We start from the raw sequence: 27,392 nt of genomic DNA, 5'->3' as shown, positions 1-27,392 counted from the left end.
CATATAAATGCAGTTGATTTTCACCCACAATCTCAGTACTGTCAGACATTCCTGTAGAGATAAAAAATGGTGCATTATCAATGAAGTGACTTCTAAAAACCTGGAAAAATGGATCATTCCATGTTTTGCTTAGGTCTGGAGGTTTTCCACCGTCGATATTAACAGTAGCACAATACTCCAGAGCCTTCCAATCTGTTAGGTGGTCATAGCATTCCAGAGATGCAAGTTCCCAGAAGTCCTTCTCCGCTTCTGCTGGCTCTCCATCTTGCCAGTCTTCTTTAGAGAGTGCCTAGGGAATGAATTTGCAGGGAAAAAGGGTTCTTAACAGGATTGTGGCACTTGTTTCAATTCTAAGTCACCAGGAACTTAACTGTAATTCATTGTCTCAAAAATATCTATCCATTTACCTGAGTGCGACAGTAGCATTAGATGAAGAAAATTCAAGATTGTCAATATTCATATATAAATCATTTTCAGGTAGATGTCTTTAGTAAACCTGCTTTTTTTAAAGAGTGAACACTTTAAAAGAAGGTTAGAGACGCTCCTTCCTTTTTACCCACTATAACTCATGCCACGAACACATGCAATTTGCTCTCTTGGGGTTGTAGTTTGCCCATGGTGTTTTACTTGTCTGCCTAGATAATTGCACATGTGCAGCTTTGTAACAAACACTAAGAAAAGCATCATGTGTACTGCTCTGTTGTGACTGCTCATCTGTTCCCAATATCTTTACAGACTGAACCACTAATCAAATAAAACGCAAGGACATTTTAAACAATATATGTTGCTTCTCAAAATGTTTAATTGTGGTTTATTAGTTTTAAGTCATGAGAGATTCATGAAACAAAAGAATCTTGCTGTCGTTTTACCTCATCGTAACATCGAGCTGCTTCAGCATAATCACTCCTTGCTTCTGCCAACAATGCTTTCCGTGTAATTTCCTTAGTCCCAATCTTACCACTGAAAATGCCACGAAGGACATCATAATCCCCAAGAGATCGGTAGAGCCTAGCAAAATTGAAGAGAGAAATCTTTTAATTAGTTGAACAGATGTATAACAATGCAAACAGAAGCTATTTGAAAAAATAATAATTTAATAAGCTGTAATACTACTAGGTGGTAAAAGAAAATTTTAAAAAGATAATTTGTTATATAAGATCTGAAATATATACTTAACTACATAAACTTCACCTTGTAGGTTAATATCTGAACTGTGGAAACTCCTGCAGCTGAAAAGCTATGAACAAGATGTTTTTCAGCAGTCTGATAGCATCATCAGACTGCACAGCTGTTAAGTGTAACTGCTCTCACTGAAAAATAGTAATTAACTGAAAAGAAATTAAAAGCATATCTAATTCTAAAAAAGTTGGGTTACTGAGACTAAAAAAGAAATCACATAAGCCATAAAGGCAGAGTTCTTCAAAAGGCAAATCTGAATGGGAACAACTTGTCTCAAACAAGAATTTACTTAGCAAGTTCAATCCATCTGATCACATCTGGGGGAAGCTCTGTCCTCCCGCGCATCCGTTTGGATGGGGGCTCCTCTGCAGTGGACAGAGCCATCAGGGCATGCTCCAGAAGGAGGATGCCCACAGGCTGCTGCAAACTTGCAAGGCAGCTTGTGCTCACATTAGCTGAATCCAGTTCTAGTAGTGCTCTGTGCTGGTAACTCATTTCCTGTAAAATAAAACAAAACAACAGGTGTCTATTTGGTGTAAAACTATACTGATTGTGACCTTTTACAGATCGCTTATTTGGTATCCCTTTTCTTATAATGCAAGCTTTATAAATAAGCCATTAGATCTCCAGAAGTTCCCAACTCTGGAAAATCTTTCTCTTTTGTGCTGTTGCTCTTTGGACAGAGAACAGGACAGAATAACCCCATATACTTTGCCTCCAGGACATGGGACAACTACAGGCCATTCACTTAAGAGTTGGACTAGATGATCCCTTTGGGTTCCTTCCAACTCAGAATATTCTGTGATTCTGAAACTCTCTGGACAGAATCACAAGGAAAGCGGGGGAGAGGTAGATGGACACATTGACAGCCTGAATTTTTCCCTCTATTTGTTGGCAGGATTGTGCCTGCTACACAGCAGCTGTGTTTCACTTAACCTACTCAGTGGTGCATTCCTGCCATAAGCCAAAGGCACGATTAACCACACTGTCTTCTCTGAGCTGGAGGCTTTCTATCCACACACTTAGCCAGTTTTAGCATATCACAGCTTCCTGTTAGACTCATAGAGTACTGTACTCATTTACTCCCGCCTGATTTAAAGGCGTGACAATATTTCTAGCACATCTTTATTGTATTTAACATTAGTCCAACTACAGACTAACCTCATTTTCAGAGATAAACATTTTTGTTTACTTGAAGTTTTTTTAAAATACTTAAATTACTATTCTAAATACACATAAAATAATATTGAGAAAGTAGTGTGTTATTAAAGCCAGAGCTGGGCTTTTTCTTTTTTTTCTCCACTTAATAATGTAAAGTTGCAATAATATCTTAAACAAACAGGAAGAAAAAAATCCACAACACAGAAGAGAGGGAGTATAACTTTCATTACAAGAAACAGAACCAAGTTTTAGAACAAAAATTAAAGTTTGATTCTTGCAACATAGCACGTTCAAGAATACTATGTGAAAGGAAAACAATATTTGAAAATTGCAACAGGAGACTGAGAATAACCAGGCTACACTTCTTTGATAAATGACAATCACAAAAACTACAGAATAGGCACCTGGCATAAGTAAATTCTTGACACAATTTGTATAGTTGAGACTCTCACACGAACAAATTTGTACTCAATAAAAAAAAGGAAAAAAACACAGCTTCTTGTGGCTTCCTGAGTTACAGACCAGGCAGATCCCAAAGAGGAGTTAGCATATATATTTCATCTACTATTCAGGCAATTTCAATTAGCTGCACAGATCCCAAAGAGGAGTTAGCATATATATTTCACCTACGATTCAGGCAATTTCAATTAGCTGCACACAAGCCCACGACACTCCTGTGTAGAGGCACACATCCCTTGACTGCCAGAATTTAGGGGCTACGTCAGGAACACAGTGTCAACTGCACAATCTGAAAACTTAAAAACAACTTTGCTAAGCCCTTTCTCTTAGCATAGGAAAAAGTGTAAGAACCATGCAAATATAACGGTATGTCCAAAGAATAAATACCCTCCCAAACTCAAAATTTATAGACATTGTCCCACATCAAAGGAGTTATCTTTCTATTTATTGCATTTTGGTGACTATCCGATCACTTATCTTCTGAAAGCAGAGGGAATACTCTCTGCTCCATATGCAACATGCTTTGTCTTTCCTTGCACCACATGTTCAAAGATCAGGGTGAATGGCATCGAAGTTGGCCTGACAGCTAAAATATTTACAAGGCAATTATATGATCTTCAGAGGCCAAGTATCTCTATAAAGGTTACATAAACATTTGTCATGGAGTTTAATTCTTTTAGTATTTCAGCTGGTTCTTAATCTGTCCTGAAAGTGAATTCCAGAATTTCAAAATCAATTTTAAGATCATATGTGTAGACAAACCCAGCTCTTTTTACCACCAAGTTATTCTCCTGATGGAATGTGAACCTGGAGAAAACTAAAAAGTCGAACAGCCAGAAGGAAACAGCAGTGAAGTAGAAGCCTTTCTGAAACCAGCCAGTATTCATTACACTGTTGGTATACAGGAAACAGCATATATTTGTATTTTCAAATGTCCAAGCCACTAGGACAGTCTTTGTGAGCCAAATGATAGCCTTGACACACTTGTGCTCTTGCTCACGCTCTTGCAGCTCGCTCTCTTGATCAATATGAATTCTATTCCTTACTGAGGAAAAGACTTCCTCTCACTGTTATGCAGGACACTCAAATTCACAGGCTGAGGCTTGCCTTCCTGCTGTTGTTCTTTTGTTATTGATGAGGACGGCAATGAGATGCTCTTATTGCTCATATTTTTGATGAATTTTTAACTTACCTATTTTTGAGTCTTCATTCTATGACTTTTCAGAAAAAAAGTAGCCTAATGCAACAGTGTTATTAATAGGGTCTAACAGACAGCTTAATTCAACACAAATAAGATCATCAAGACAGAGAACCAACAAACGCAATGTCAAGAGGGAATATTAACAGACTGCTATTGTGAGACGCTGGCTCGAAACATACCAAGACAGCCCAGAAAAATCCCCATAGCATTTGACCTTTTATGCAGCTGCACAGAAAAAAAAAGTAAACACGAAATTACATTTTTTCAGATGTGTAAATACAAGAACTAAGAAGCAAAGTTTGTCACTCTTCACTAAGCTACTCTAAACTAGTTTCTCCAGAATTACAAACGACATCTACTGTCACAGAGTATTTAAATTTCCATAACAAAAAAGAAGCCATTAGCTGCCCCCCCCCAGAAAGAGTCTTTTGAGAGCTAGGAATCAGATGCAATATTAAGATCAACACAGCTGACAAGAACCATTAAATACAGTGACAATGAGTATGTAACAGGTGCTTGGACAAGTTCTTTTACCTCCCTGAAAACTGGGTTAAAAGAAGAAATTCACAGTCTATTCTAGGTCAGTATATTCTCATAGCAGAAGGGTTTGTGTTTCTTTTCCAGTAAAATAACCCTGGTGCGCCCACTCACCCTTTGGTGGGAGTGAGTCCTTCCCTCTTTACTGAAAATCCCCAGGCAATTACTTCAGGGCACTAATTGGAAAAAATATGCAAGAGAGGCTAACAACAAACAGTCGAGACAGCTACTGACATCCTCAAGACATCAAAGAATTCCTCAGTAAGCACTTCCCAGAAACAGGAAGATAAGCATGTGACACCCACATAGCCCTTTCAATTGTTCTCAATTCTCATTTCAATTGAAATTACTTTCATTTAAAATTAAATCTCTTCTTGTTACTGATGCAATTAAAACATTAAAAGGTGACTCAAACTCTACAGATACTTGAAAAATCAGTCCAGAGGCACTTGAAATACCCATCTGGTTAACAATTCTCTTCCCATCTCTGTCTAAACTTCAGTGACAGTATTTGACCTTCGCTACCACTTGCTTTATCACACACACAGACAAAGACATTACATTCAGTTACTTTCATGCCATACAGCAGGGTTTACCTGGATGCATGCAATGAATGGTGGAAAGTATGACAGGCTTGTACTGAGGAAATTATTGAAGTCATTCAGCAGCTTCTGGACAATGGCGTTTTTCTCAGAAGAATTTTTAGATTTTTCTACCTCATGAAAAATTCCACTAAACAAACTGCTGAAAAGCTGCTTGGCAAATGTTGGATCTTTCTGTAAATTACAACAAAAGCAGAAAGGTCACTGAATTTTGCTGTGACACAATAGACATAAAAGATACGAACCACCCCATACCTAATCCCTATATGGATACTCTTTGGGTGTAGACTAGTTAGTCTGGCATGCATCTCACCTATGCTGACAATTACTGTACTACCCATTAAAATCACATCTTAATTCTTTTACATAAAGAAACTCCAAGACAATATAGGTTTCAGGCCAATGGTGGAGAGGGTGGAATTTACAATTTTCACATACTCACAAATCCCATTACAGGAACCAAACAATCAATATCATGATACAGACACCACAGTCTGTAAAGAGGGTTTCAGGAAATAACAGAAGACATTGATGTGTGAGGAGACCTGGACCTAACATTGAGGCAGCTAACAGATTGCCAGTACAGGCAGACAGTTCCATCTGAGATTTAAAGGCATTTTTTCCACCTGGAACCACATTCGTGTGTGTAATATAATCCTACGCATCCTGGTCTACCATGGGCCTGGAATTTGGTCTAACTCTTTATCTAGTGCTATTCAGATAACTCATGAGTGTGCTACTTCCTCCCTTTACACAGTGATAAAGGGACATCAAAAGAAATGAAATAAAAAGGTAACCAGGAAGACTGTGACTTCCAAACAACTGTAAAATGGGATTCAGTCTACTGCTCAGTTCAGTCTACAGTTTCTACTGCTCTCAGGCAAGAAAAGGAATATTGGATCAGCTTTACTGAGTAGTCTGAGTCCAGTCTTAGTCACAGCAAGTTCATTTGTATTTTTACAAGTCTGTTACAGCCCTATAATAGAAGAGAAATGGCTGTTATGTTACTGTACAGTGAGATGCCCTTTGCAATAATGCCTGTAAAGACCACCACCAACTGTTTCTCAAGTAGGGGAACCCAGGGGCAATGGACAAGACCTGATGTATCAGGTCCTCAGTGTTCGACTCAGCTGTGGCAAGCTAGAAGGCTTCTTCTGTCATCACTGAACCAGCACAGGGGTAGGAGAAATGCTCCCTCAAAACAGACTCTTGAAATGTGTATCTTACTGGTTGACTACAAAACAACAAATCAATTTTAGAAGCAGTTGCCCAAGTATATGCCATTTTCCCTACAGGAACAGAAAACTTCACAAATGACCTTTGAACAGCAGACAGACCTGGGCAAGGCCCTGCAGAGGGGCAATGAGACTGCGGTATTCAATCTGGATGTCGGGAAGGTCTCCTACTCGGTAACTTCTGTACAAAGTAACCTGTGCATCATACTTCATCTTCAGCTCAGATTTCATCTCCTGAAATGCATTTCTCATGTTAAAAAATAATAATCATATTACTTAGAAAGAGTAGTATCAAGATAAGACAAAACAAGCAAGAGCATTTCTGAAGTGTTTTATAAACTTTTGCCATGCTTAATAGACAAATACATTTTCTATAAAGCTGTAATAAGGTTAAATTCAAAATTATCTTAGTCAATTAAAAACATCAAACCACAACACTTGTTCATAGACTTCCTTCAGCCATTAACTTTTAATATTAATGCCTTGTAGATTCTGCTTCCATACAGGTAGTACTTAAGCTAGTTTCAAAGAGAATGATTATGACTGACAGCTAGTGAGCTGCTATGGTTTAGGAAGTTACTGCCTGTTAGCTGAGCCACAGTAGTATAGATAATATGATAATTCTCAGCCTGGCCCAGGTGCAAAGTAAAATGAGGTTCCTAAAGCTTGTGTGTTTTGTTTTATACAGTGGGATGGGGCGGGGAAGAAGAATGAACAAAGTTGATTCCTTTAGGTCACAACAATCCCATGCAGCCCTACAGGCTGGGGGAAGAGTGCCCCTGAGAAGCTGCCCAACAGAAAGTGACCTGGGGGTGCTGGTCAACAGTCGGTCGAACATGAGCCAACAGTGTGCCCAGGTGGCCAAGAAGGCCAATGGCATCCTGGCTTATATGAGAAATTGTGTGGCTAGCAGGACTAGGGAAGTGATTGTTCCCCTGTGCTGAGTACTGGTGAGGTAGCACCTTGAATCCTTTGTTCAGTTTTGGGCTCTGCACTCCAAGAAAGACATTGAGGTGCTGGAGCGTGTCCAAAGAAGAACAACAGAGCTGGTGAAGAGACTGGAGCACAAGTTTCATGAGGAACAGCTGGGGAAGCTGGGATTGTTTAGACAGGAGAAAAGAAGGCTCAGGGGAGACCTTATCATTCTCTACAACTACCTGAGGGGAGGTTGTAGCAAGGTGGCGGTCGGTGTCTTTTCCCAAGTAACAATCAACAGGACAAGCTGTCCCAGAAGAGGTATTAGATATATTGGAAAAATTTTTCACTGAAAGGGTGGTCAGGCATTGGAACAAGCTGTCCAGGGAAGTGGTAGAAACACCACCATTGGAAGTGTTTAAAAGACGTGCATGTAGCACTTGGCGACATGGTTTAGTGGCGAACACGGTGCTGGGTTAATGGTTGGACTCGATGATCTTAGAGGTCTTTTTGAACCGTAATAATTCTATGATTCTAGTAAAACCTAAACCAAACTGTAATAAAACTGTTGCAAACTGCAGTTCTTAAATAGCTGTCCTGCCTTTTGCTAGGGCTTAAAGGAATCATTTTTAAATTGAACAAGAGCTACTACCAAATACAAACAAAACCTATTTCTTCCTCTGCTTTTCTTCTTTTTCATAGCACATTATAAGGAAATAATCAGTAAGTTTAGAGGCTGGGTTTTTATTTTTAACTACTGTCATTACCAACTAAATCACTAGGCAATGGGTGGATATAAACATTGGTAAAATGGAAGACAAAACCAGAAGGAAGCTTGAAAGTTTTTTTTCTCTTCTGTAAACTCCTCATAATTTTGCTGTTTGAAGTAATTTTTCTGCTACAGAACTTTAAAGGGATGATTTTCAGAAACCTTTCAAGAGAAATATGCTATTGAGAAATTAAAACTTTGCTAAACCTATTTCCAAATCCTCTCTTGCTCAGGATCTAATTTTCCTGGCTTGTCCTATACAGTATTAATGCAAACCATAGAGTTCCATGCGTGTTTATGTGCAAGAAGTCTCTTGAAAAGTTTAAGGGATCCTGAGAGCATTCATAGTCTCCTCTGGTCTTTTACTATGGAATATCACAGGTGGTTTTGTTGGCTGTATTTTGGACAGAATGCGTTTACAGGTCCTCTATTGCATGGTGGGAGGAAACTGTAGCTTTAGCCTGCAAGTAAACACAAATTGGCTAAAATAGGTGTTTGTGTGGTTCTTCCAGACATAAGTTCTGTTTACACAGTTGTCTGCATCTGCAAAGAATTACAAGAGTGTCTCAAACTGGTAGCTCCCTATCCTGGGTTCCTTTGCTTTTGGTCTAACTGCTATCATTTTTGGACGATAATGTATGTTATTTTTAGTAACAGGAACCTCTGAAAAACTGTTACAGAGCTTAAAAATACTTAGATTTATTGTAAGTACATAGCACAACCAGGAAACTCACAAAGTAGTAAGTTTCTGCCCTTCATAAATACAGAGCAAATGATTATTACTGACATTCCTTCAGGTTAAAAGTTCAAAACAGTTCTGGTCAGTCCATCAGCTGTACCACATTTTCGAATTCGTGTTCAGACTCTGGATAACATTCCCCAACTATTTCTGCAGTGTATTGTAGCTTCAAGATCCCCAGTTTCCAGACTGACAACTGTAAAGGGCTTCCCACAGCTGTTAGGGACTCCATCACGTAAAATCACTTCATGCACGTTAAGGAGTAGACAGGAAGCGTTACCATCCACCTCTTTTCTCACTCATGCTAAGTAACATCATTTAGCTTTAAGCACGTATGTAGCATGATTTCCAAATTAAACCTTTTAAAGCTCTTAAAACAGCAACCAGCACCTTACATCTACCCTTTCTTCACAAAGTTACCACTAGAGATGAAGTAAAAGACTGCAGATGGCATCGAGACCTAAAGTTTTAAACTTATTTGGATTGACAAACCTTTTCTCTTTTCTGTTCAGCCAGACTTTTTCTAGCATAAATCAGACTGAGTTTGTCTTGGTCCTTCAAGAAACGTCTCCGCAGTCTTAGAATTTCAGCTCGTTCTTCTATACCTAGAGAACAAATGATCATGTCCTTTCTCAAGCAAACTTCTGCTTTAAGGCAAGAGCACCATATAACAACATTTGTTAGCTTACCAACTAGTCTCCTAAGTTTCCTATCCAACAATTCTATGTAAGGCCTTTCAAAAAGATAGCAAATGAAAACAAATTAAGTTGCTCTGAGGAGAAGAGGTAATAGAAACTTCAAGCACATAGGTGAAGTATAAAGGTCAAACTATTGCACTGGGAAAGGCACTAAAACTCATGAACAAATATGCTCCATACAAGAGATTTATTTTAAGCTCTCAAAAGCAAGTATGGCATTTGCACTATATTCCATAAAGTATGTACCTCCCTACATAAAAGAGGTGCTAAATATATTCAAAGATTGGGTAATAATAATATCATACAATATTTTTTTAAGTTATGATTATAGAACTGATACTGGATCAACTCCTGCTCAGGACAGTCATGGAGAAAGGCCACTTAAAAGACTGTTCACTTCAGTCCATTTCCTAGTAAAGCAGAATGAGCAAACAAAAATATACCACTAGAACTAGTATTTTCCTGGTAGAAGACCAGGAACTGACTGGAAGGTAGACTGATCTCTCCGTTTCTGTAGTTCAGCATGGTCCATTTCGAACTGCCCGCAAACACCTCTCAGGTATTGAAAAGGTTGATCTTTATAGATCTTTGCCTGAACTAATCCCATCCTTTCGGTCAAAATTTTAATGACAAAGTACTGAAAGGTTCAACAGGAAGAAAGAGCCTAAGCCACTTCAAAACAGCACTGAAAATTTTCAGTTATTGGCTGGGCGGATAAAGGAGCATTCTCAGGAAAAAACCAAGTAATTCTAATGACAGATTGCAGTATGTTGTAGATCATGTTTGCATGCATCTGAAATGGTTTGGAAAAATATGTTTAAAGAGATGTCATCTTGAAAGAGATATGCAGTTAAATTTAAAACAGAAGGGACAGAATTGTCTGACATTCATGCTACGATCATCTTAGGGAGAGATAGGAATGCAGAGATCACACTGACTAGTTTCATATCCTCTCAGTTCTTTCATCTAGCAACATACAATTTTACAATTCCTAGCACAATCCTATCTTTTTGCAATAGACTATATTTGGAAACAAAATCTCTCAACATGAACCTCCATGAGAATGTCTCAAAGATAATAGACTGTCAGCCAAACAACTGACAAAGATGGTTTATAGAAATGTACTAGTTATATAGAAATTGTACTTAGATAAGGCTTACAGACCTTTAGTTTTGCTGTCCACCTCAACTCCAGGCAAATTCAACTTTTTTTTCCCAAAATCCGGCCCCACTGGTTTAAAGGTTGCTTGTTTAAATTTTTCACTCCGTTTGCTAACCAACAGCATGGATGAAGATAAGGATTCAGAGGATGAAGGAACTGCATACTCTGCCAAAGTGTCAATGCTACTTCCAGTTAGCCAATTAAAAGAACTTCTACCACCTACAAGAAAAAAATTGCAAAAAAGTTGTAACATACTCACAAATACAGTGAAAACATCTATGAAGCAGGTAATTTTTCTCTCCCAAAAATATAATTCCCAGTGTTTTTGGGCAGAATAGATTTCAAACTGTTAGGTAAGAAACAAATTTCTTTTACATTAGGCAGAATATAAATATGTATGAGACCAAAAAAAAGTGATTTTTTTCTCATAACACACAGAAGAAGTCCTCGAAAACAGAATATTAAATGTATTTACACTTTTACATTAAAAATCCATATGCGACATAAATTAAATCATTCCTGTAGCAAACAAGAAAATTTCAGAAGACACTGGTCTGGACTTACTGAGATGCTGTGTAGGTGTAAATTCATATTGCCGTTGGGTAGCCCTCACTGGACCACCGACTGACCCAGAAGCAGAAAGGGATCTTTCTTGTGATAAATTCTTGTGGATGCTCTGAGAAGCTTGAGTCCCCACAAACATAGGTGTGAGCACAGTACTTCGGTAGCGCCAGCTGGAATCAATTACAAAGTCCTACGAACAAAGAAAAGTAGCACGGTAAAGATGGAGGCTTTTGGCATTCGTTCACTGAGTCAGGATAGCAGAAATGACAGCACAGAATTTAAAACATCATCCCGGGTACAGGAGCAGAATTTGACAATAAAAATAAAAACTGCAAACACACAGAAGTTCTCCATAGCTCAGCAAAAAGGTTGACTAATTTGGACTTGTCAGCTGAGGACTGATTTACAGCTCTTGTGCTAGTATTCCTGTTTCTTCACAATATCTCTCCAGCTGATGCTGCTTCTCTCCACCACTCTCTTTTTTAGCTATTTCAGTACTCATCAGCTATACCTGGTATATATAATTATTTTAATTAAACAGTTCTTTTTTGAAAGGAAAATTATTTCCCCAACAAAATCATCAGACTTCTGATACTGCACATAACTCATGACTGTTGCAGCTGTTAACTAGGGAGAATAAAACACTTTCAAAAATCTCCTTCATTATGCCATTCTCATCCAAGTGGTAACTACATTAAAGAACAGAATTTGTCACATGGTTGCACACAGGACAAAACATTACAACTCACCTGAAATTTGCATTCAGACAGTGGATGCTCAAATATTTTTCTGGAATAATCTGGGCTCTTGCTAGTCATTTCAAGCAGAAAATTTGTGATTAGACTCAAGTACTGTGTTTCAATCTTGGTGGAATATAAAGAATTTAACAATGACAGCATGCGATCAAGAGTATTTGTCGGTAACCTTGTCTCCTCGCTCCAAAAATTCCTAACAATTAATCTGTAAAGGCAAGGAATAAAGTTATTCTTGGTTATCTGCAAACAGAAAAAACCCAACACTTCTAAAAAAGCCAAGTAAAAAACAACAACAACAACAACAACCAAACACAAACCCCAACATAATAAGATTTTAAAGCCTTCAACTAACACTTTCATACCATGGATCTTTCATTGAATTACACCAAATTCCTCTTTTATCTACCATGCTCCATGCCTGATATTAAAGGTTTACTCTGAAAAAATTATTTCTGTCAAGTTGTTTTCCTCTTGAGAAGTGCTATGTGTGGATAAGCACACAGATATCCTGTCTTTTGTTTCACCAAAAGAAATTTTAAAAATCCAGCATCCTCCAACATTTAATCTACTGTTGTGTGTTTGTTTTTAGCAAGGTCCTCCTTGTCCAAAAACTCTAGAACATTAATGCAGAATTAGGTTTGACGTAGTGAAACAACTTCCCCATGGCTTAGAAATTTGTTCAAATGCTCTGTGCTTCGCTTATTTGGTATAACATTATAGGACGATATTTTATAAATTAACTTATTGGAAGAAATGGAAATAGTGTTATCTCACTGTTACTCTTTAATACTGAAATACTTAAAAAAACTCCAAGGATCAACTCTTTGCTTAAACAAAGTAAGAACAAGGTAGGTATTTGTTATTTCAGACAGTTAACACAGCATTTTACTCACTGCAGTTCAGTGTTCTCATCAATTAGTCCTTGAAGCAGCATTTCTTTTGCCACTTTGAGTATTTCCTTAGAATCATCATCTGCTTGACTTTCTGGATCACTGATAGTAGGAGAAAAATATCTCTTAGTGACTTCTCTTAAACAATCCATAGCAAAATAAGAGAATGACGATAGTGTGGAAAAAAGGAGGAATATGCCCTTCTCATAAAAATCTCAACTTGGCATGACAACACTGCATTTTTTTCATAACACGAGGTCTTCATTGCCTTAAATTCCTTGTATCTCCATTACTTACGAAAGACATAATCAGAAAGCTAAGTAATATGTTGGGTATTTATTATGAAGGACAAACAGAAGTAATTCTGAGTTTGCAAGGTTGAAACTGAAAAAAAGGCAGAGAATTTGCTTTTCTGAAGTGATGACGGAGTAAAAATTGCCTGTACTTTTCCTTCACTGTAACTGTCCATTCAAATAGTTATCTTGGGAAAAAGCACATAATAAAACCCAACTAAGTCAGCTGATTCAACAGCAACCTGCTTGTCAAACTGAGAACATGCCTATTCCCTATTCTAAGGGGTAAAACAGAAAGACCATCTTTACACTACTAGATTGAAGGGACTGAGATCATGCCAAAGTACCTCAGTACATTTTCTACCTACAAGCAAATTACTTTAGTGTATAATTTTTATTGGTTACAAATTCTGGCGACAAGAAAAAAAGTGGGAGCATCAAAGCTAAGATCTCTTATGCCATCATGCTGTGGTGATACAACCTCCTAGTCCTGGGCTAAAGTTCAGGTCCAAGTATTTATCCCTTAGTGGAAGTGACAAAATTGCCACCAAAGGCCAAAGCCACTTAGGCAAATCCAAGGCTCTATTTTAAGAAAAATACCCTGCACTGACATGAAGTTGGAAGACCGTTACAAACACTTTCACTCTGCCTGTGATGAACCACTGAAAGACAACATCTGCAGTGAATACACACCTATAATTATCATAAATCCACATCAGAATATCGTACATGCGCTGGCGACATATTACAGAAGGGTGAGAAATGAATCCTGTTACTCCAGGGAGAAGTTCTTTAAGTTCTAGTGGTTTTAGTTTAGCCAGCATCTTGTACACTATATCCAAACAAACCCTTTGTCTTTCATCATCCCTAAAAGGAGAGGGAAAAAAGAATAGGTACATTGCTTTTCTCTTCAATGCCACGCACAGAACCAGAAGATCAGCTTACATTTAGCAGTGATATTTGGTTTTGCATAAAGGGTTTTAGGTAAATTCTTATGAGTTCAACCTGAGAGTAAGAATAGAACTAAACAAATACATACTACAGAAATTTACATCCCAGTGGTGTTTCACCACAAAGCTATTTAGGAGCTTTTGTTGGTTTTTCACAGTGAGCTAACCATCTTAATACTTAACTCCCAGAATACATTAGCTCAAATTAGAGAGATGATTAGAGCTAATTCACAAAAGTGAATGTGAATTATAAATGCTTCTGAATGTAAAAATGTTGTGGTCAGCACAGAAAATATTATCAAGAAATTTGGACCATGCATTGTAATCACATGACCACTTACCTATGATTCATGATCTGGATAAAGTCTTTACTCTTTAACTGCAAGTGGAGATCAGGAACTTCTTCAGCCCGGCACATTATTACTTCAAGACAATAGGTTTTCATCACACCATGAAGTTTGGGTATCAAAAAGAATACTGCATTCATAAACCTTAACAAAAACAGAAGCCCACAAAGAAGAGCAAGTAATTTTCTATTATTCCTCTAGATCTATAATCAACATACCACGTAAATCATGACATACCTGTCGGCAAGAGGTGGAAAATTCTTAACAACTTTATTCAAGCATTGAATAAACTTATCATGTTGGGTGTTCTGATGTTGTTTTAATTGTCTTATGACACAATCATAAACTGGATCTTCAAGTACCTGAAAATGAGAAAGGCAGTAAATCAAGGATACCCATGAAACTCATAACCACCTTAGTGACACACAATTCCTCTGCTGTACTGTTTGATTCTACTGCATTTTGCTAGGCAAGATCCATCTGACTCATCATAACATTTATGGTGCTTAGTGGTTCCTGTACAGCTCTGCCTGACTGAAACACACGACTGCTGCTTAAATAATAGTTTGTAAGTTTCCTTCAACTGGTTTGGAACCCATGCCTTAATTTTGAAATACAAGTTGCTTAATGTGCCTATATAAATATTAAGTAGCTTCTCATTCGGTATAGAAGATGTCCAATTAATGAACACAAAAAATAGACTTTTAGTGAAAAGGTGAAAAGTAACCAACAACCTTTAATCAATGTCAAAGAAATAAGCCGTGGATAAGGATAAAATTTGCACCATCTTTGCTCATTTATTCGAAATACTGCTTATAAGAGAACTTGGAAGACCATGAAAGAGAAGACTTACGAATATTAATGAAATATGCTCTACGAACTGTGAAAGAACAGAATGGAATTAGGTAGGGAAAGAAATAAGAATAGTGGGGAGAGAAGTGATGATCCTGGCTGCATTTTGTCCTCCTTTTCACTCATACAACCCAACATGCATTTGTCCTTAGATTAGGGATCTTGGAGCTTACATTACTGTCTGTTGCTTTTACAACCTGTTCATGACACTTTTTGTGCATCAGTTTGCCTAATTTCTCTTTGAACCTGCTGATGCTACTTACCCCTAGAACCTCTTCTGGTAACAAATTCCAGAAGTTCATGAACTGTTGTGTGAAGAAATATTTCTAGCATATGTCTCAAACTGATTTTTGTGATCATCAAGAACTATCCACAAATTCTAGTACTGTAGGATTTGATGAGTAACAGTTTTGCATTCACCTTATCCACTACCTATAAAATAACTGGATTAAAAATTAAATACAGTTTAACCTTTAAATTTTATATCAAAACTTGCAAGTTATTAAACATCCCCAGACACAGATACTCAAAACGTAATTCCAAACTTCAAACTTGCCTTTTTTTTTTCTCTTAAAGAAACCCCAACTTTAAAACGAACCATGTTAGTGCTTCTGGTTGGCAAAAGTCTCAAAAAGAGATCAATCACTGTCAGTTACAAAAGAGTAAGTCAAAAACTTCGCACTTAGTCCACTCTCATATTCTTTTACTCTTCAGTTAGCCGTTTAAACCTTTAGCTCAATCTGTTGGACAAAGACTGTTGAGTTTTAAATGCATTCATTTTTAGAGCTGAAATGAGTAGTCATATAAAAGATGAACATAAAATTAAGATAGGAATGGTCAAACACACAGCACAGTTCACTTACATTTTCTCTCTCAGCAATGTATTGAAGAGCAAGTCCCAACACTTCTGCTGCAGCTGCATAAACTTCTTTATACTTTAGTAAGCCCATGTTGCTGGTCAAGGCTTGAAAATACCTAACACAAAAGGCAGACCTGCTGTAAGCCATTACTACTACTGCAAATTTAAACTGAAACAAAAAACTCACCTGAGCTGCCTAGGGGAATAGTGATTGCTTTTAGAAGAGGTGAATACAGCACAAGATGGATTTTCCACTTGCAGTGTCTCAAATCCCTGCTTTGGCAATTCCTGACTTTGTTAATTCCCATGAAATTGCAATCCTGGGGCCCACTATAAAAACACTTTACATACTTCTAGATATTTTCCAAAATAAATGTAGTCTGCAATTTGCAGCTAGAAAAGCATTACCTCTGATAGACAACAGCAAAGGGATGATAAGCAATCCAGCTCCCACACTTCATGCTGACAAATTAGACTTGCTTCCTTTGGCTTAAGTTTTTTTCAAAATCATTCAAAAAAACTTGCATTTCTCACCTGACACGATCTATTTCACACTTTGGGTCAAAGGGTGGCAAATTGTTAGCAAGAACAATTCCCAGCAGCTGAATTCCCACTGAATTGTCCTTGGTATCAGGGTCTCCACTAGAAAACTTCTCAAATAATAAACTGTTCGATAAAAACGTAAAAGCAATTATATAGACAAAAACACCAAAATATACACACCATAAATCACTCATTGTCTGTGTATATGTGGACATGTACACATATACAACCTAACAAAACCGGTAGAAAGTAGTAAATACGTAGCTCCAATGAAGAAGTCTTTGCAAATAAAACCCAGCCCCTCTAAAAAAAAAAAAAATCCTCAAACCCCATCCCACAACAACCAAAAAGAGATTGTAAGCCCACACAAATGCTCAACAAGTTCAGGAGCACGGTAGACAGCAAAAATCTTACTAAGAGTGCACCAATATTCAGCGATAATACCCAAAATGTCAAATAAAACATCTTTGTAGAGATTATTCCTGCTTTTGTTGCTGCTTTTGTCATCCTTTGTATGTTTTCACTGTCTCCTTGTTGTTTTTCAAATTAATTTACAATCTTTGGAAAGTTTGGTTCTGAAGTTCTAATGTCAACTCTAGGGATAAAAAGTTAACTATTGCAGCTGAATTTACATTTTCATCTCCTCTGATAATATTCATTTTTATTTTTTAAATATTGACAAAAGAAAGCAATTGTCCAAACGCTTACCTGTAGGGTATGGAGAGACAGTTCTTCCAACACTCTATAACTGTCTTTATGATTTCCAGATTGTGTCTGAACACAGCTCTTTTCTGGTGAAAGACATTCTTCATCAAGAATTCAAGCAACCTGTTAGCTAAAATCTCATCCTTAATATTCCCCTACAAAGAACAGCACCAAAAATAAACATAGGGACTCCAACACAAAGACATATATTGTTTTGTGAAAGCAAAAGAAAGTAAACAAGTTATGTTTGAAGTTAATATGTAAAAGAAACAGTGGACTGATGTATAAAATGATTGTAAGCGCATAGTAACAAACTCACTCTTTCATTACCAAATGGTCACAATAATAATAAAAATGAATTTCACATTTCCTTACTTTGGGGGTGGCAACACTTGTCCAAGAAAGAATTGTAACCACTATTTCCACTACCATGTAATGAATGCCTTCACCTCCATTATTTCCAGAAACAACAAGCTGCAGCAATGGACCAAGCCACTGCTTCGCGTAAGGCCGGAATACCTATGGAAAACAGTAATCTGTTATTCAGTAAACACTACAGGTAAGACTGCTAAACCAACCTCTTAGCACTTTGCTTAACCTACAATGCAACAACCACAAAAACTTTTAAATAAAAAATATCCATAACTACATTTCTCACTTTTGCTTAGAAACCTTTAACCAATTTTTCACAGAAAGTTAATTATTTCACTAGGGCCCAGACAATATGGTTCGCACACCAAAAACTCTGTCTCTAAAGGACTTGAGAGAGAATGACATTTCAGACAGCTTACTAAGAAACTAGCATTAAATAGGTATAAAGTTTCTTGAATTAATTCTGAAATTCAGCATTTTTGGGTTTGGAATATTTCAGACAGAAATATTATACTTTAAAATCACTGTATGAAAGAGGTTATCACTGTATGAAATAGATTGAGAATGTTTTACCCAAGAATGAGAGTTAGAAAACATATTATGCTATCCTATTATCTTTCTGCAACAAGAACATCACTTAGCTCAAAGTGTTTCCATAAGACTCATCTGTGACCATTAATAAAACATTATATTTGCTCCTGCAAAGATGGCAAGTACAATCAGCCAATACTTCTTGCCTGTATCAATGAATAAATTACTTGTAGTTTACAGAAGACATGCATTGTGGACACCCTCTACTTATAGCAGTAGAGTTTGGGAGAAGAAGTATTAATATTACATTCAAAATACTGGCACTATCTTGAATTTTGGCCTATAAATGTGCTCCCTTTTATCAGGACAAACTGCTTAATTTGAATGCCCTAAAGGTCTCAGCTGATGAAGTATTTTACTCTGCAAGAGTTACACAGTTGATATTATAATACAACCTCTTACGTTAACAGAAAAAAAATTACCAAAAGATTACTCACATCCTCAGTATTAACAATAAGTTTTGCTATGAAGAGGCGAATATTTAATGGTACTGATGGGTTTCCTAATTTGCCATGCAGAAATTTCATCCAAAGAGGAAGATCTACTGGAACTGTCCCCTGATATTTAAGAGAGATGAGCAAAAATCAAATAACTTTTTGCACCAAACAGGTATATCAAGCCAAAAAGCCCCCAGCTCAAACCACACAGATTGCACTATAATACAGCCAAGAAAATTAATAAATTAGGAGATTCAATCATGACTCCCTTTTCCTGGTATCATTAGTGGAAAAATGCCAGCTTTTTGGTTAATACTGGCCTCTTCCACTTTGGGTGTGATCTGGTTCCTCTGCATATGTTTAATCAGAGTGGTCATAGAAGCCATACATTCATGCTGGTTGAATTCGTCCATTTCCAATTCCATCTCATCATTTAAAACCATGTATTCTGTGGGCTCCTGAAAAAAAAAATGTTACCATGAATAATAACAACACGGTATTTCCTTTTAAATGATAATCCTGCCATAAGTCATTCTGATCTTATCTGTGTTTACTGATTTGACTATACTCTCAGTGTGCGCAACAGGGAATAATACATCAAATGGGTTGCTCAAACGGACACCTCCCAGATATTCGTACCGGATCTGCACATCTTTGACTTTTTGTGCCAACAGATGTTAACTTTATGTTACTCCGACTTTACTACCTGCCAGAATAGGTGTGGCAAATGATGAAAGGAGGAAGAGTTAAGCTGAACTTCACAGAAATTATTTCATTTCATAGCTCAAAGAATACATTCCAAAGAGGGAAAAGCCTTATTCTTATGGATGTTTTTTTTTCACACTGACTAGCATCCACAGCAGCCTTCTTTTGCCACACAGAGTAAATCACAAAAGAAAATTGTTCAGTTAGAAATTACAACACTACTACACAAAACAGAAGCGTACTTTCTATCTGCTTAACTTTTCTGCAGCTAAAACACCTCCTCGTTCCAAAACACGGGAAGAGTTTATATTTACCAATGTTAACAGTTATTTTGACAGATTAAATCTTCAGTGTCTATGATACTTTTACAAGCTTTATGTTTCATATCAAACATCTATCCTATCAGTATTACTGTTGATGACACATGTTTTGATTGCAGAAGAAACACAACTTCAAGTCTGGGAGGAACAGCATTTAATATCTCCCAAGATCAATAGTTAAATACAAGGTGCCACAACAAAAATAATGAAGCGTTTGATTATTATTATTATTATTATTATTATTATCATCAAATGCATGCAACCATCAGCAGCTATGCCTGAGAGCAGTCACGAGACACCTTTTTACAACTCAGGCTGGACTTCACTCACACTACTCAGCTTTAGAAACTCAAGGTAAGGCACTGTTTTTTTCCAGCTGTAGACACTGGAGAGAGGCAAAAAGAAAAGCGACTGACAGAAAATAGTGCAAGTCCCCTCCCTCATCTTCTGAAGGAACCCGTTTTCAGTCAGATAGAACAAATACAGGAGACTAGAGACTTCTCTTTCTCAACACCAGTAAGTACAGGCAATTACAAGAAAGCATGAAACTTTTCTTCCTCACAGCATATAAGTCACTAAATTACCTTTCTCCTGAAATGAGTGCTGCTAGCTGTAGCATCTTGGGAGCTATAAGAAAAACCTTGGACTCCAGTTGAAAAATCAAATTGACTCATTTCCTCACTCAAACTGCTGTCCATCATGTATGACGAAGAAGCTAAATACTTGGGTTCATCTAGATAGGAAAAAACAGTAGACCATTAATCAACATAATTACATGAAACAAGTCTTTTTTGGCCACTAAAACTTGAGGGTGGCTGTGAATTGATCGTTAGATGAAATACATTGATTGCTTTTATCTGTTTCTGCTAGTGTAGAAGCCAATTAGCAACACAACAACAAACACTGTATGAAAGCTAAGAAAGCATTTTTTTCCATAGTCATAAATGACTCTCATACCCTGACTGCTATTCCCTGCATCCCTGGCCTCCTTTCTTATAGCAATGTACCGCTTCTTCCTTTCCAGAGGCACCTAAACAGCAAGAAATAAAGCTGAAATTACTTAATTAATTCTTTAAATTAATTTTTTTAAAAAGTTACAGATTATTTATTTATAGAACTGCCAAAACATTATCAAAACCATTTAACATGAAAAAAATCCCATGTTGTAAATTATCATAATTAATGCTGCAGAACAACAGCTAAATTACTTATTCCTTCAGCTGTTCATTACCAGAGTAAGTATGCTAAAAAGTATGTTAAAGTTACGTGTATGGTGGCTATGTTCTAAATTTCAAGTATGGCTTTCTCTCACAAAAGCGTATTTTAAAACATTAGAGGAATAGTCCATTCTTTTATCCTTTTTCTCCATATGTGAGAATTGACCTGGTCTTCACTGTTAAAGTCATAACCCTTTTTTAATTAGGACCACTAAAGGCCAGAAATTTCACTCACCTCAATTTCTACAGGAAATGTATACTGACGCTTCAAGTCTATCAAGTTTTCAAAAATCAACAAGTTCTGCAAACCAAAGCATGTAAGGAAATAGCAAAATTATAATGCTGCACACAATAACAATTGCTTTGAATGGATTTTATTTCTTCTTAAAAAATGTACAATGTAGAAAATACGGCATGTTTTCTCCTCTAGATCAATACTTCAAAGAAAATTTTGCTATTCAACTCCTCAAGAATTCACAGCACAGAATGTGCTCTGTAAAAAGAGTGTCTCTTATTCAAGTATATTCCAAGCACTGGAAAACTTGGACAACAGGGTTTTTAACCTTTTTTAAAACAATTGATTGAGAGTAGAAGGAAAACAGGGCAAATATCACTACTTCACCCATGCAAACGGATGGTAATACTTTCATCAGCAACTGAAACTGCAGCAAGGATGCAAGACAGTCAGCTAGCACTCCTATTGCCTCACTGGGTAGTTTGTTAGTATAATTTCACGTCATTCAGGTTTCATTCTTTGATTTATTGCTATCAGGCAACATCACTTTGTGTTTCATGCTCTGGAAGCCTTCTAACAGTAATGACTGCTCCTTACCTTTTCTGATTTTTCTGTAAAAAGAAAGCCTTGATAAAATTTACTTTCAGTGAAGACACAACTGATGACAGCAATAGCACAATTATATGCTGCACAGTGATACTGTCTCCTCTTCTCCAACAGCTGACTCTCTCCTGCCATGTTTTCTGTAAATGCATCATAGCATGACCTTAAAACACAAACAGGCAAGAAAACACCATCAGAAGTCTTTTAAGAAACATGGGAAGGGTCCCAACCAGAGACCAGTGAATCAACAGAGTTTCAAGACAGCAGTATCAGATTAAGCCACCTCAGACTTGTTCAAATTCTCCACAAGTATACTGCCCTAAAATGGAACCATTCATCAATGACAAAGACACCTTTCCCCAAGTATTTACACAACTGTCATCAGGAATGTGATGACAGATAATGTTCAGATAAGATGGAGATATGTTTTGATGCCTACATAAATTTCTCTTATGGTCCCTTGCCACAAAACTGTGAATGGATGTGCATGTTAAACTATGCTACACATCAGCAGGATAAAAACTAGTTTAGATGTGATTTTTATAGGTCTTTGGCCCAAAGCCATTTATAGCTCTGCAAATCATAGCCAAGAAATTATTTGAAGTCCTCATAGTGTTGTAAAATAAAATCAAAGCAAAGCAAAAAGCAATTCAGATATCTTCTATATTTCTCTGAATAGTAAACCAATTAAATAATACTAATTAGCATACATATTCAGTATTTCTCTTTTGTCCCCCTCTGCAGTGGTGATTAAGTCAAATTACACCTACTGAGTGTGCTGCTGCATTATGAAATGTAATGGACAATCCATCTTCTCATCAATCATATAAATACCAATTTTACAACACAGAACCATACTCTACATAGAATTGTAAGTATACCGAAACTAAAATTATGAAAACACAAATTAAAGGCCAAGAATCGTACTGAAAAGGTAAAATAAATGCACAAGATTAACAAATAGGAAAAAAAAAGGACAAAAACAGGAGGCAAAAGTTATCCTGACATATGCTAGAGATCATTCTATCAATGCAAATTCAATATTGTGTATTTCATTTAAAATCAAGAGCTACATCACAGATTACATTTTCCCTTGAACAAATCCATCTTTTGTTTCACATGGTCTACTTAAAAAAGTGTGTCTGGCCAAAACCTAATTAGAAAGTTACAAGTAAATAAAATAAATAGTAGTCTTACTTTATAAGTGTCTTGGTAAGTTCATTTCCTTCTACACTCATGGAGCCACGGTAAGCTTGGTTAATTTTAGAATCCTTGGAGTAAACATCTTCTTTTGAAAGACGCACATACATCACTTCTAGCAGCTTGTAATAGCCCATTTTCTTGGTGACTTGTGTATCAAAATTATATTCATTGGACTAGAAACAAACAAGTAAAACCTCAGAAAGAGATTTCCTGGATCCTGTCCTTTTTAAGTAGCTCCACAGTTACTTCAGGTTTCTATTAGACAGCCTTTAGCTTACTTCTACCTTCCGAAACAGAGAAAAGAACTGATGATAGTAAAAGACTGACAAATTCTGAGCTTCTGTGTAGTACAGTTATTAAAACTGTGTTGACCTGTGTTTATCAGGTGAGCTGTCTTACCTACAATTGGCCTAATTATAAGGATAGTGGAGGAAAATAAGCACTATACTGGGTACTATTCATGAGTTTCTTTATGCACCTCACTGGTGCCAGCATTTACAGCCATGGAAACATGGTGGAGATGACTTTACAGACATCTTGGCTTTAACTGTTACTCAACTTGGATCATTTCAGCATCTTGTTTGTCCTGCTGCCTTTAAACAGGTGTACCAGCAAAACCATGAGAGGGAAGAACTAAAGCAAGAGTAGAAACCTTCACTGGCAACAAAATCTTTGCATGTACTGTTAAATTGGAAGACAGGCTGTAAATAGAGACAGGAAGATATGTGATCCTTGCTGAAGAATCTTTGCAATGACTAGAGATGTATTTATTTCTCTAGAAGTAATGTACCTAATTTCAGAGTTTTCATTACGGAGCTTGAATATCTCTATCCTACAATGTAATAACAGGCTACAATTTTATACAGTTTTTATATTTCAAAGTTAGAATGTGTTTTTGCTTTTGACAGAATTTCAGATCCCTTTAGATATATACAGATAACATTCTAACCTCAGTTTTTATACACAGTAGATATGCAAACCCGCACTAACTTCAATGGAACAGTGTGTTGGGGAATAAGGAAAAGTTTTTCAATAACAATCAAACTATGTAACTGGCACAAACTTCCATTTCAAGATACAGAAAACTGGAAAGCAAGTGGTTTCCATTAGTGTTTCATTCAAAAGTAAAACATATGTATCAACACCTGCATTTTATTAGATCTTCCCTAATCCTAAAAAAAAAACCTAATTCATACCTTTGTAAACCTGGAATTAAGTGTATCCATAGCCTGTACTATAATTTTGCCAAAGAATTCTCTCAGTGCATCCAAGCTGCAGTGCCACAAGAGAGTCAGGAGGGAGCGATCCATAAATGCTTGACGAGTAGTATTTGAAAGAAGGTCTTCACTTTGGAACATTTTGTGAACAGTGGCCAACAGTATCACTTGTTGGGCAGTGGTGCTCCTAAACAAGATGGAAATCTCAAAATGAAAACTCTTTCACCAGACTTCATTTATGTCTCAAATCCTTGCAACATTTAAATTTTTTACTATCTGCATTCATACCCCTCTTGGATTATCTTACAAGACATGCAAGATCAGGCTGAATCACCACTTACTGTGCAGATCTCAAAAAAACCAAAAAAGCCACAACCCTCAGCTTCTTAGTCTGCAACAGATATTAAACTTTGTGCATCTATAATAATTTAATCCCAAAGCAAATATCAGCTTTCTCAGCTCCTTTTTACCGAACAACGTAAACAAATAATTTATCTGGTATATGTGACGAATGTAGGCAAACAAGAAGGAAAAAAGGAGGAGACTTCGCTGTTATAAGGTTGTCCAGTGGCCTATTCGAGTGTTCCACTACTAGATGAACTGTTGTTCTGAAAAATTTTACTAGGGCTAAAATTTGAAAAATTGGATTTGGGCATAAGGTCCAGGAAAATATACAGTCGTTACTTAACAGCCAATCAGGAACAGAAATGTTTGGTTTAGAACAGATTGAAGAGCTCTTCTGCAGACAGAGCATGTTTGTGTCTATGATTTGGCAGCCTGGAAACATTCAATTACATATGCTGTTGTATTTCCAAAGAGGCTGAACAAAGTAATTCACTGCCATCATTAAGTGCTATCAACTTAAGTGACCATATGGTTATACAGGGATAGTAAATATGTAACACACAATTACTACAGTCAGTTGAATTGTGAACCACCTAATTTACAGAAGGCTTTTCAAATTTGCACAGGCACTGGAAGTGTAATCTGGGAATTGGTGTCACTTTTTCATACTTCAGAAATACTTCAAAAATGTGAAGACAAAATCAAAGTCTGAATTAAAACTATTATGGAAATAATAGTGTAAATCATCACTATTACAAGGACAATAAAATGCAGGAAGCACATTTGCTTCAGCAAAAATTCAATGAGAACAAGAGCAAAATCCAATAGACTAAACTCACCTTCTCGAAATTTTTTTGAAGCTGGCTTGAAATAAGTCCTCCATGAAATGTCTGTGATCCCTACAGAGGATTTCTGTCATCAGTTGCAACAACATTGGACTCTGAGACAATTCTAATGCATCTAACAACTGAAAAAGAAATAATGTATAACTTAGAGAGCCACACTGGATAAAATCCAATCAGTCTAATGAAGTAATTATTTTTTAATACTGACCAGAAGCAGATGCACAGAAGTGTTTATTTAATGTACACCTGTAGATTAATCTTCTGGATAAGGACATAACTCAGAAATCAAAAAGTTGATTTCCTTATATGAACTGAGAATCTCTCTCTTTAATTCCAGATCCTGTGAAACGCTGTTTCTAGATGTAGTTCACTTTGGCTTCTTATTATGTATTCGTTAAAAATACTGACCTTCTTAATGCAGTCTACGTAGTTATTGTGCTTCAAAGTTCCTTTGGGAAATTCATCAGACCTCATGGGAAAATTGAAAGCTACAAGTTGATCAAGAGCATTCTTAAGGTCATTAAGTTTTTCTCCTGTCAAATTAGTGAAGAACGGGAGAATTATCACGGCTTGGCCCTGAAGGGGAAAAAACAAACCAAAATCAAACAACTGTTTCACACTTAAAAAAAAAGTTAATCCGTAACTATGAAGCCAGCTGAATAGGACCGCAAAACAGCACCAGTGGCTGTGTTTACTAATTCAATGGCTTGGTGTACTGATAAAAATATGTTATGTAGCTGCTCATCTTTCCAGCTGTACAGAAAACAGCTTTGGTCACTGTTGAGTGGGAGTTAAAAGCTAACTAATATCTCACAGTTGAAATGGCTAGGAATAATATCCCATTGTTCTTTTAAGCAAGCACTCATTCTCACACAAGTTGCCGATTTAATGGGCAACCTCACAGCCGAAGCAAGATCCCAAACTTTATTGATTTCAAATGCATGGGAAAGTACAAAACTCTGTCTAATTAAAGGTAGGCCGGCTGAGAAGCAACTATGCAAAGCTGCTTCATTAAGTACAAAATTTTTTAATATTCTACTCCAACCCTTATGTTCCAGCATCTTTTATAACTTCCGCTTTCAGTATGCAGTACTTTATCTCCCTCTCCCGACCAAGCCACATATAGCGGCTAATCCATTAGTACTGGTCTCATACTTGCAGACATGAACATTAAGTAATGACAGATGATCATAATTTGACCTGTAGGAAATGCCACTCCTTACTAAAAGTCTGATTAACCATCATTTCTCAAATGAACACTTCGGAGTTCTAAACAATTCGCTGACAGTAATTTTTTTCCTAAAAATTACAGGCCTTTCATCTGAGCAAGGCAAAAAAAAAGCCCACTTTAAACCAAAACATGATATCTGAGATACTGTCCTACTGTAATACTGTCTGAAGGACAAAAAGGATGATGTACAAGTTTTAGTATGTTGAACAGAAGAATAAAAAATAGAAGTGGTGTCTGTGCTGTAATTTAAGCCGAAGAACAGGGAATTACATGAACAACTATCATTCTAATCTGGGGAGGGTAGGGAAGCCATTGAAGTGAGCAATTTACCTTAAGATTTAAGCCTAAACTCTGATCAGTGAGTAGACTGGTATAGGTATTAAAAACAGCTGTAAATGCTTCATGATTGGTATTGAAAGAAACCGAAGAGTCTATCTGGAAAGACAGAAGAAATAAAAATATTTGTGGGGGTTTTTTTTAACTAATCAAAGAGATTTGTATTAATGAACAATAAAAAGTCCATGAGCTATAGAATTGTTTATTTCCAAAAATATACTGAATTAGCAGAAAGTACATACTGATTTTGGTTTTAAAAGGACACTCAATAAGAATTCTGAAAACTCCTACACAGTACAAATAAAATCATAATGTTGGATA

The 27,392-nt window shown here is 36.7% G+C and overlaps 1 protein-coding gene across 2 annotated transcripts in view; it reads right to left on the bottom strand.

The window, feature by feature from the left end:
* The window catches only part of PRKDC (protein kinase, DNA-activated, catalytic subunit), an 82,746-nt gene that overhangs the window by 21,087 nt on the left and 34,267 nt on the right, over positions 1 to 27,392 (bottom strand). For both annotated transcript variants that reach the window (XM_027713843.2, XM_039379760.1), the window contains exons 38-65: positions 27,066 to 27,170; positions 25,913 to 26,080; positions 25,499 to 25,626; positions 24,294 to 24,501; positions 23,092 to 23,270; positions 21,889 to 22,057; positions 21,292 to 21,357; positions 20,797 to 20,869; positions 20,424 to 20,572; positions 19,135 to 19,272; positions 18,815 to 18,934; positions 17,790 to 17,933; positions 17,418 to 17,569; positions 16,701 to 16,832; positions 16,171 to 16,282; positions 14,693 to 14,817; positions 14,450 to 14,599; positions 13,852 to 14,025; positions 12,869 to 12,967; positions 11,970 to 12,180; positions 11,221 to 11,410; positions 10,660 to 10,875; positions 9,290 to 9,402; positions 6,477 to 6,608; positions 5,134 to 5,313; positions 1,469 to 1,677; positions 870 to 1,008; positions 101 to 289 (exon numbers count right to left, since the gene is read on the bottom strand). In XM_027713843.2, coding sequence (XP_027569644.2) covers positions 101 to 289; positions 870 to 1,008; positions 1,469 to 1,677; positions 5,134 to 5,313; positions 6,477 to 6,608; positions 9,290 to 9,402; positions 10,660 to 10,875; positions 11,221 to 11,410; positions 11,970 to 12,180; positions 12,869 to 12,967; positions 13,852 to 14,025; positions 14,450 to 14,599; positions 14,693 to 14,817; positions 16,171 to 16,282; positions 16,701 to 16,832; positions 17,418 to 17,569; positions 17,790 to 17,933; positions 18,815 to 18,934; positions 19,135 to 19,272; positions 20,424 to 20,572; positions 20,797 to 20,869; positions 21,292 to 21,357; positions 21,889 to 22,057; positions 23,092 to 23,270; positions 24,294 to 24,501; positions 25,499 to 25,626; positions 25,913 to 26,080; positions 27,066 to 27,170 — 4,170 coding nt within the window. The remainder of the gene's footprint in view (positions 1 to 100; positions 290 to 869; positions 1,009 to 1,468; positions 1,678 to 5,133; positions 5,314 to 6,476; positions 6,609 to 9,289; positions 9,403 to 10,659; positions 10,876 to 11,220; positions 11,411 to 11,969; positions 12,181 to 12,868; positions 12,968 to 13,851; positions 14,026 to 14,449; positions 14,600 to 14,692; positions 14,818 to 16,170; positions 16,283 to 16,700; positions 16,833 to 17,417; positions 17,570 to 17,789; positions 17,934 to 18,814; positions 18,935 to 19,134; positions 19,273 to 20,423; positions 20,573 to 20,796; positions 20,870 to 21,291; positions 21,358 to 21,888; positions 22,058 to 23,091; positions 23,271 to 24,293; positions 24,502 to 25,498; positions 25,627 to 25,912; positions 26,081 to 27,065; positions 27,171 to 27,392) is intronic.

This window comes from Pipra filicauda, unplaced genomic scaffold, assembly GCF_003945595.2.
Source record: "Pipra filicauda isolate LSUMZ 115617 unplaced genomic scaffold, ASM394559v2 scaffold175_size1500280_pilon, whole genome shotgun sequence".
Classification (NCBI taxonomy): domain Eukaryota; kingdom Metazoa; phylum Chordata; class Aves; order Passeriformes; family Pipridae; genus Pipra; species Pipra filicauda.
Note: the sequence above shows the minus strand (reverse complement) of the source record. Positions and strands in the feature narration are given on the sequence as shown.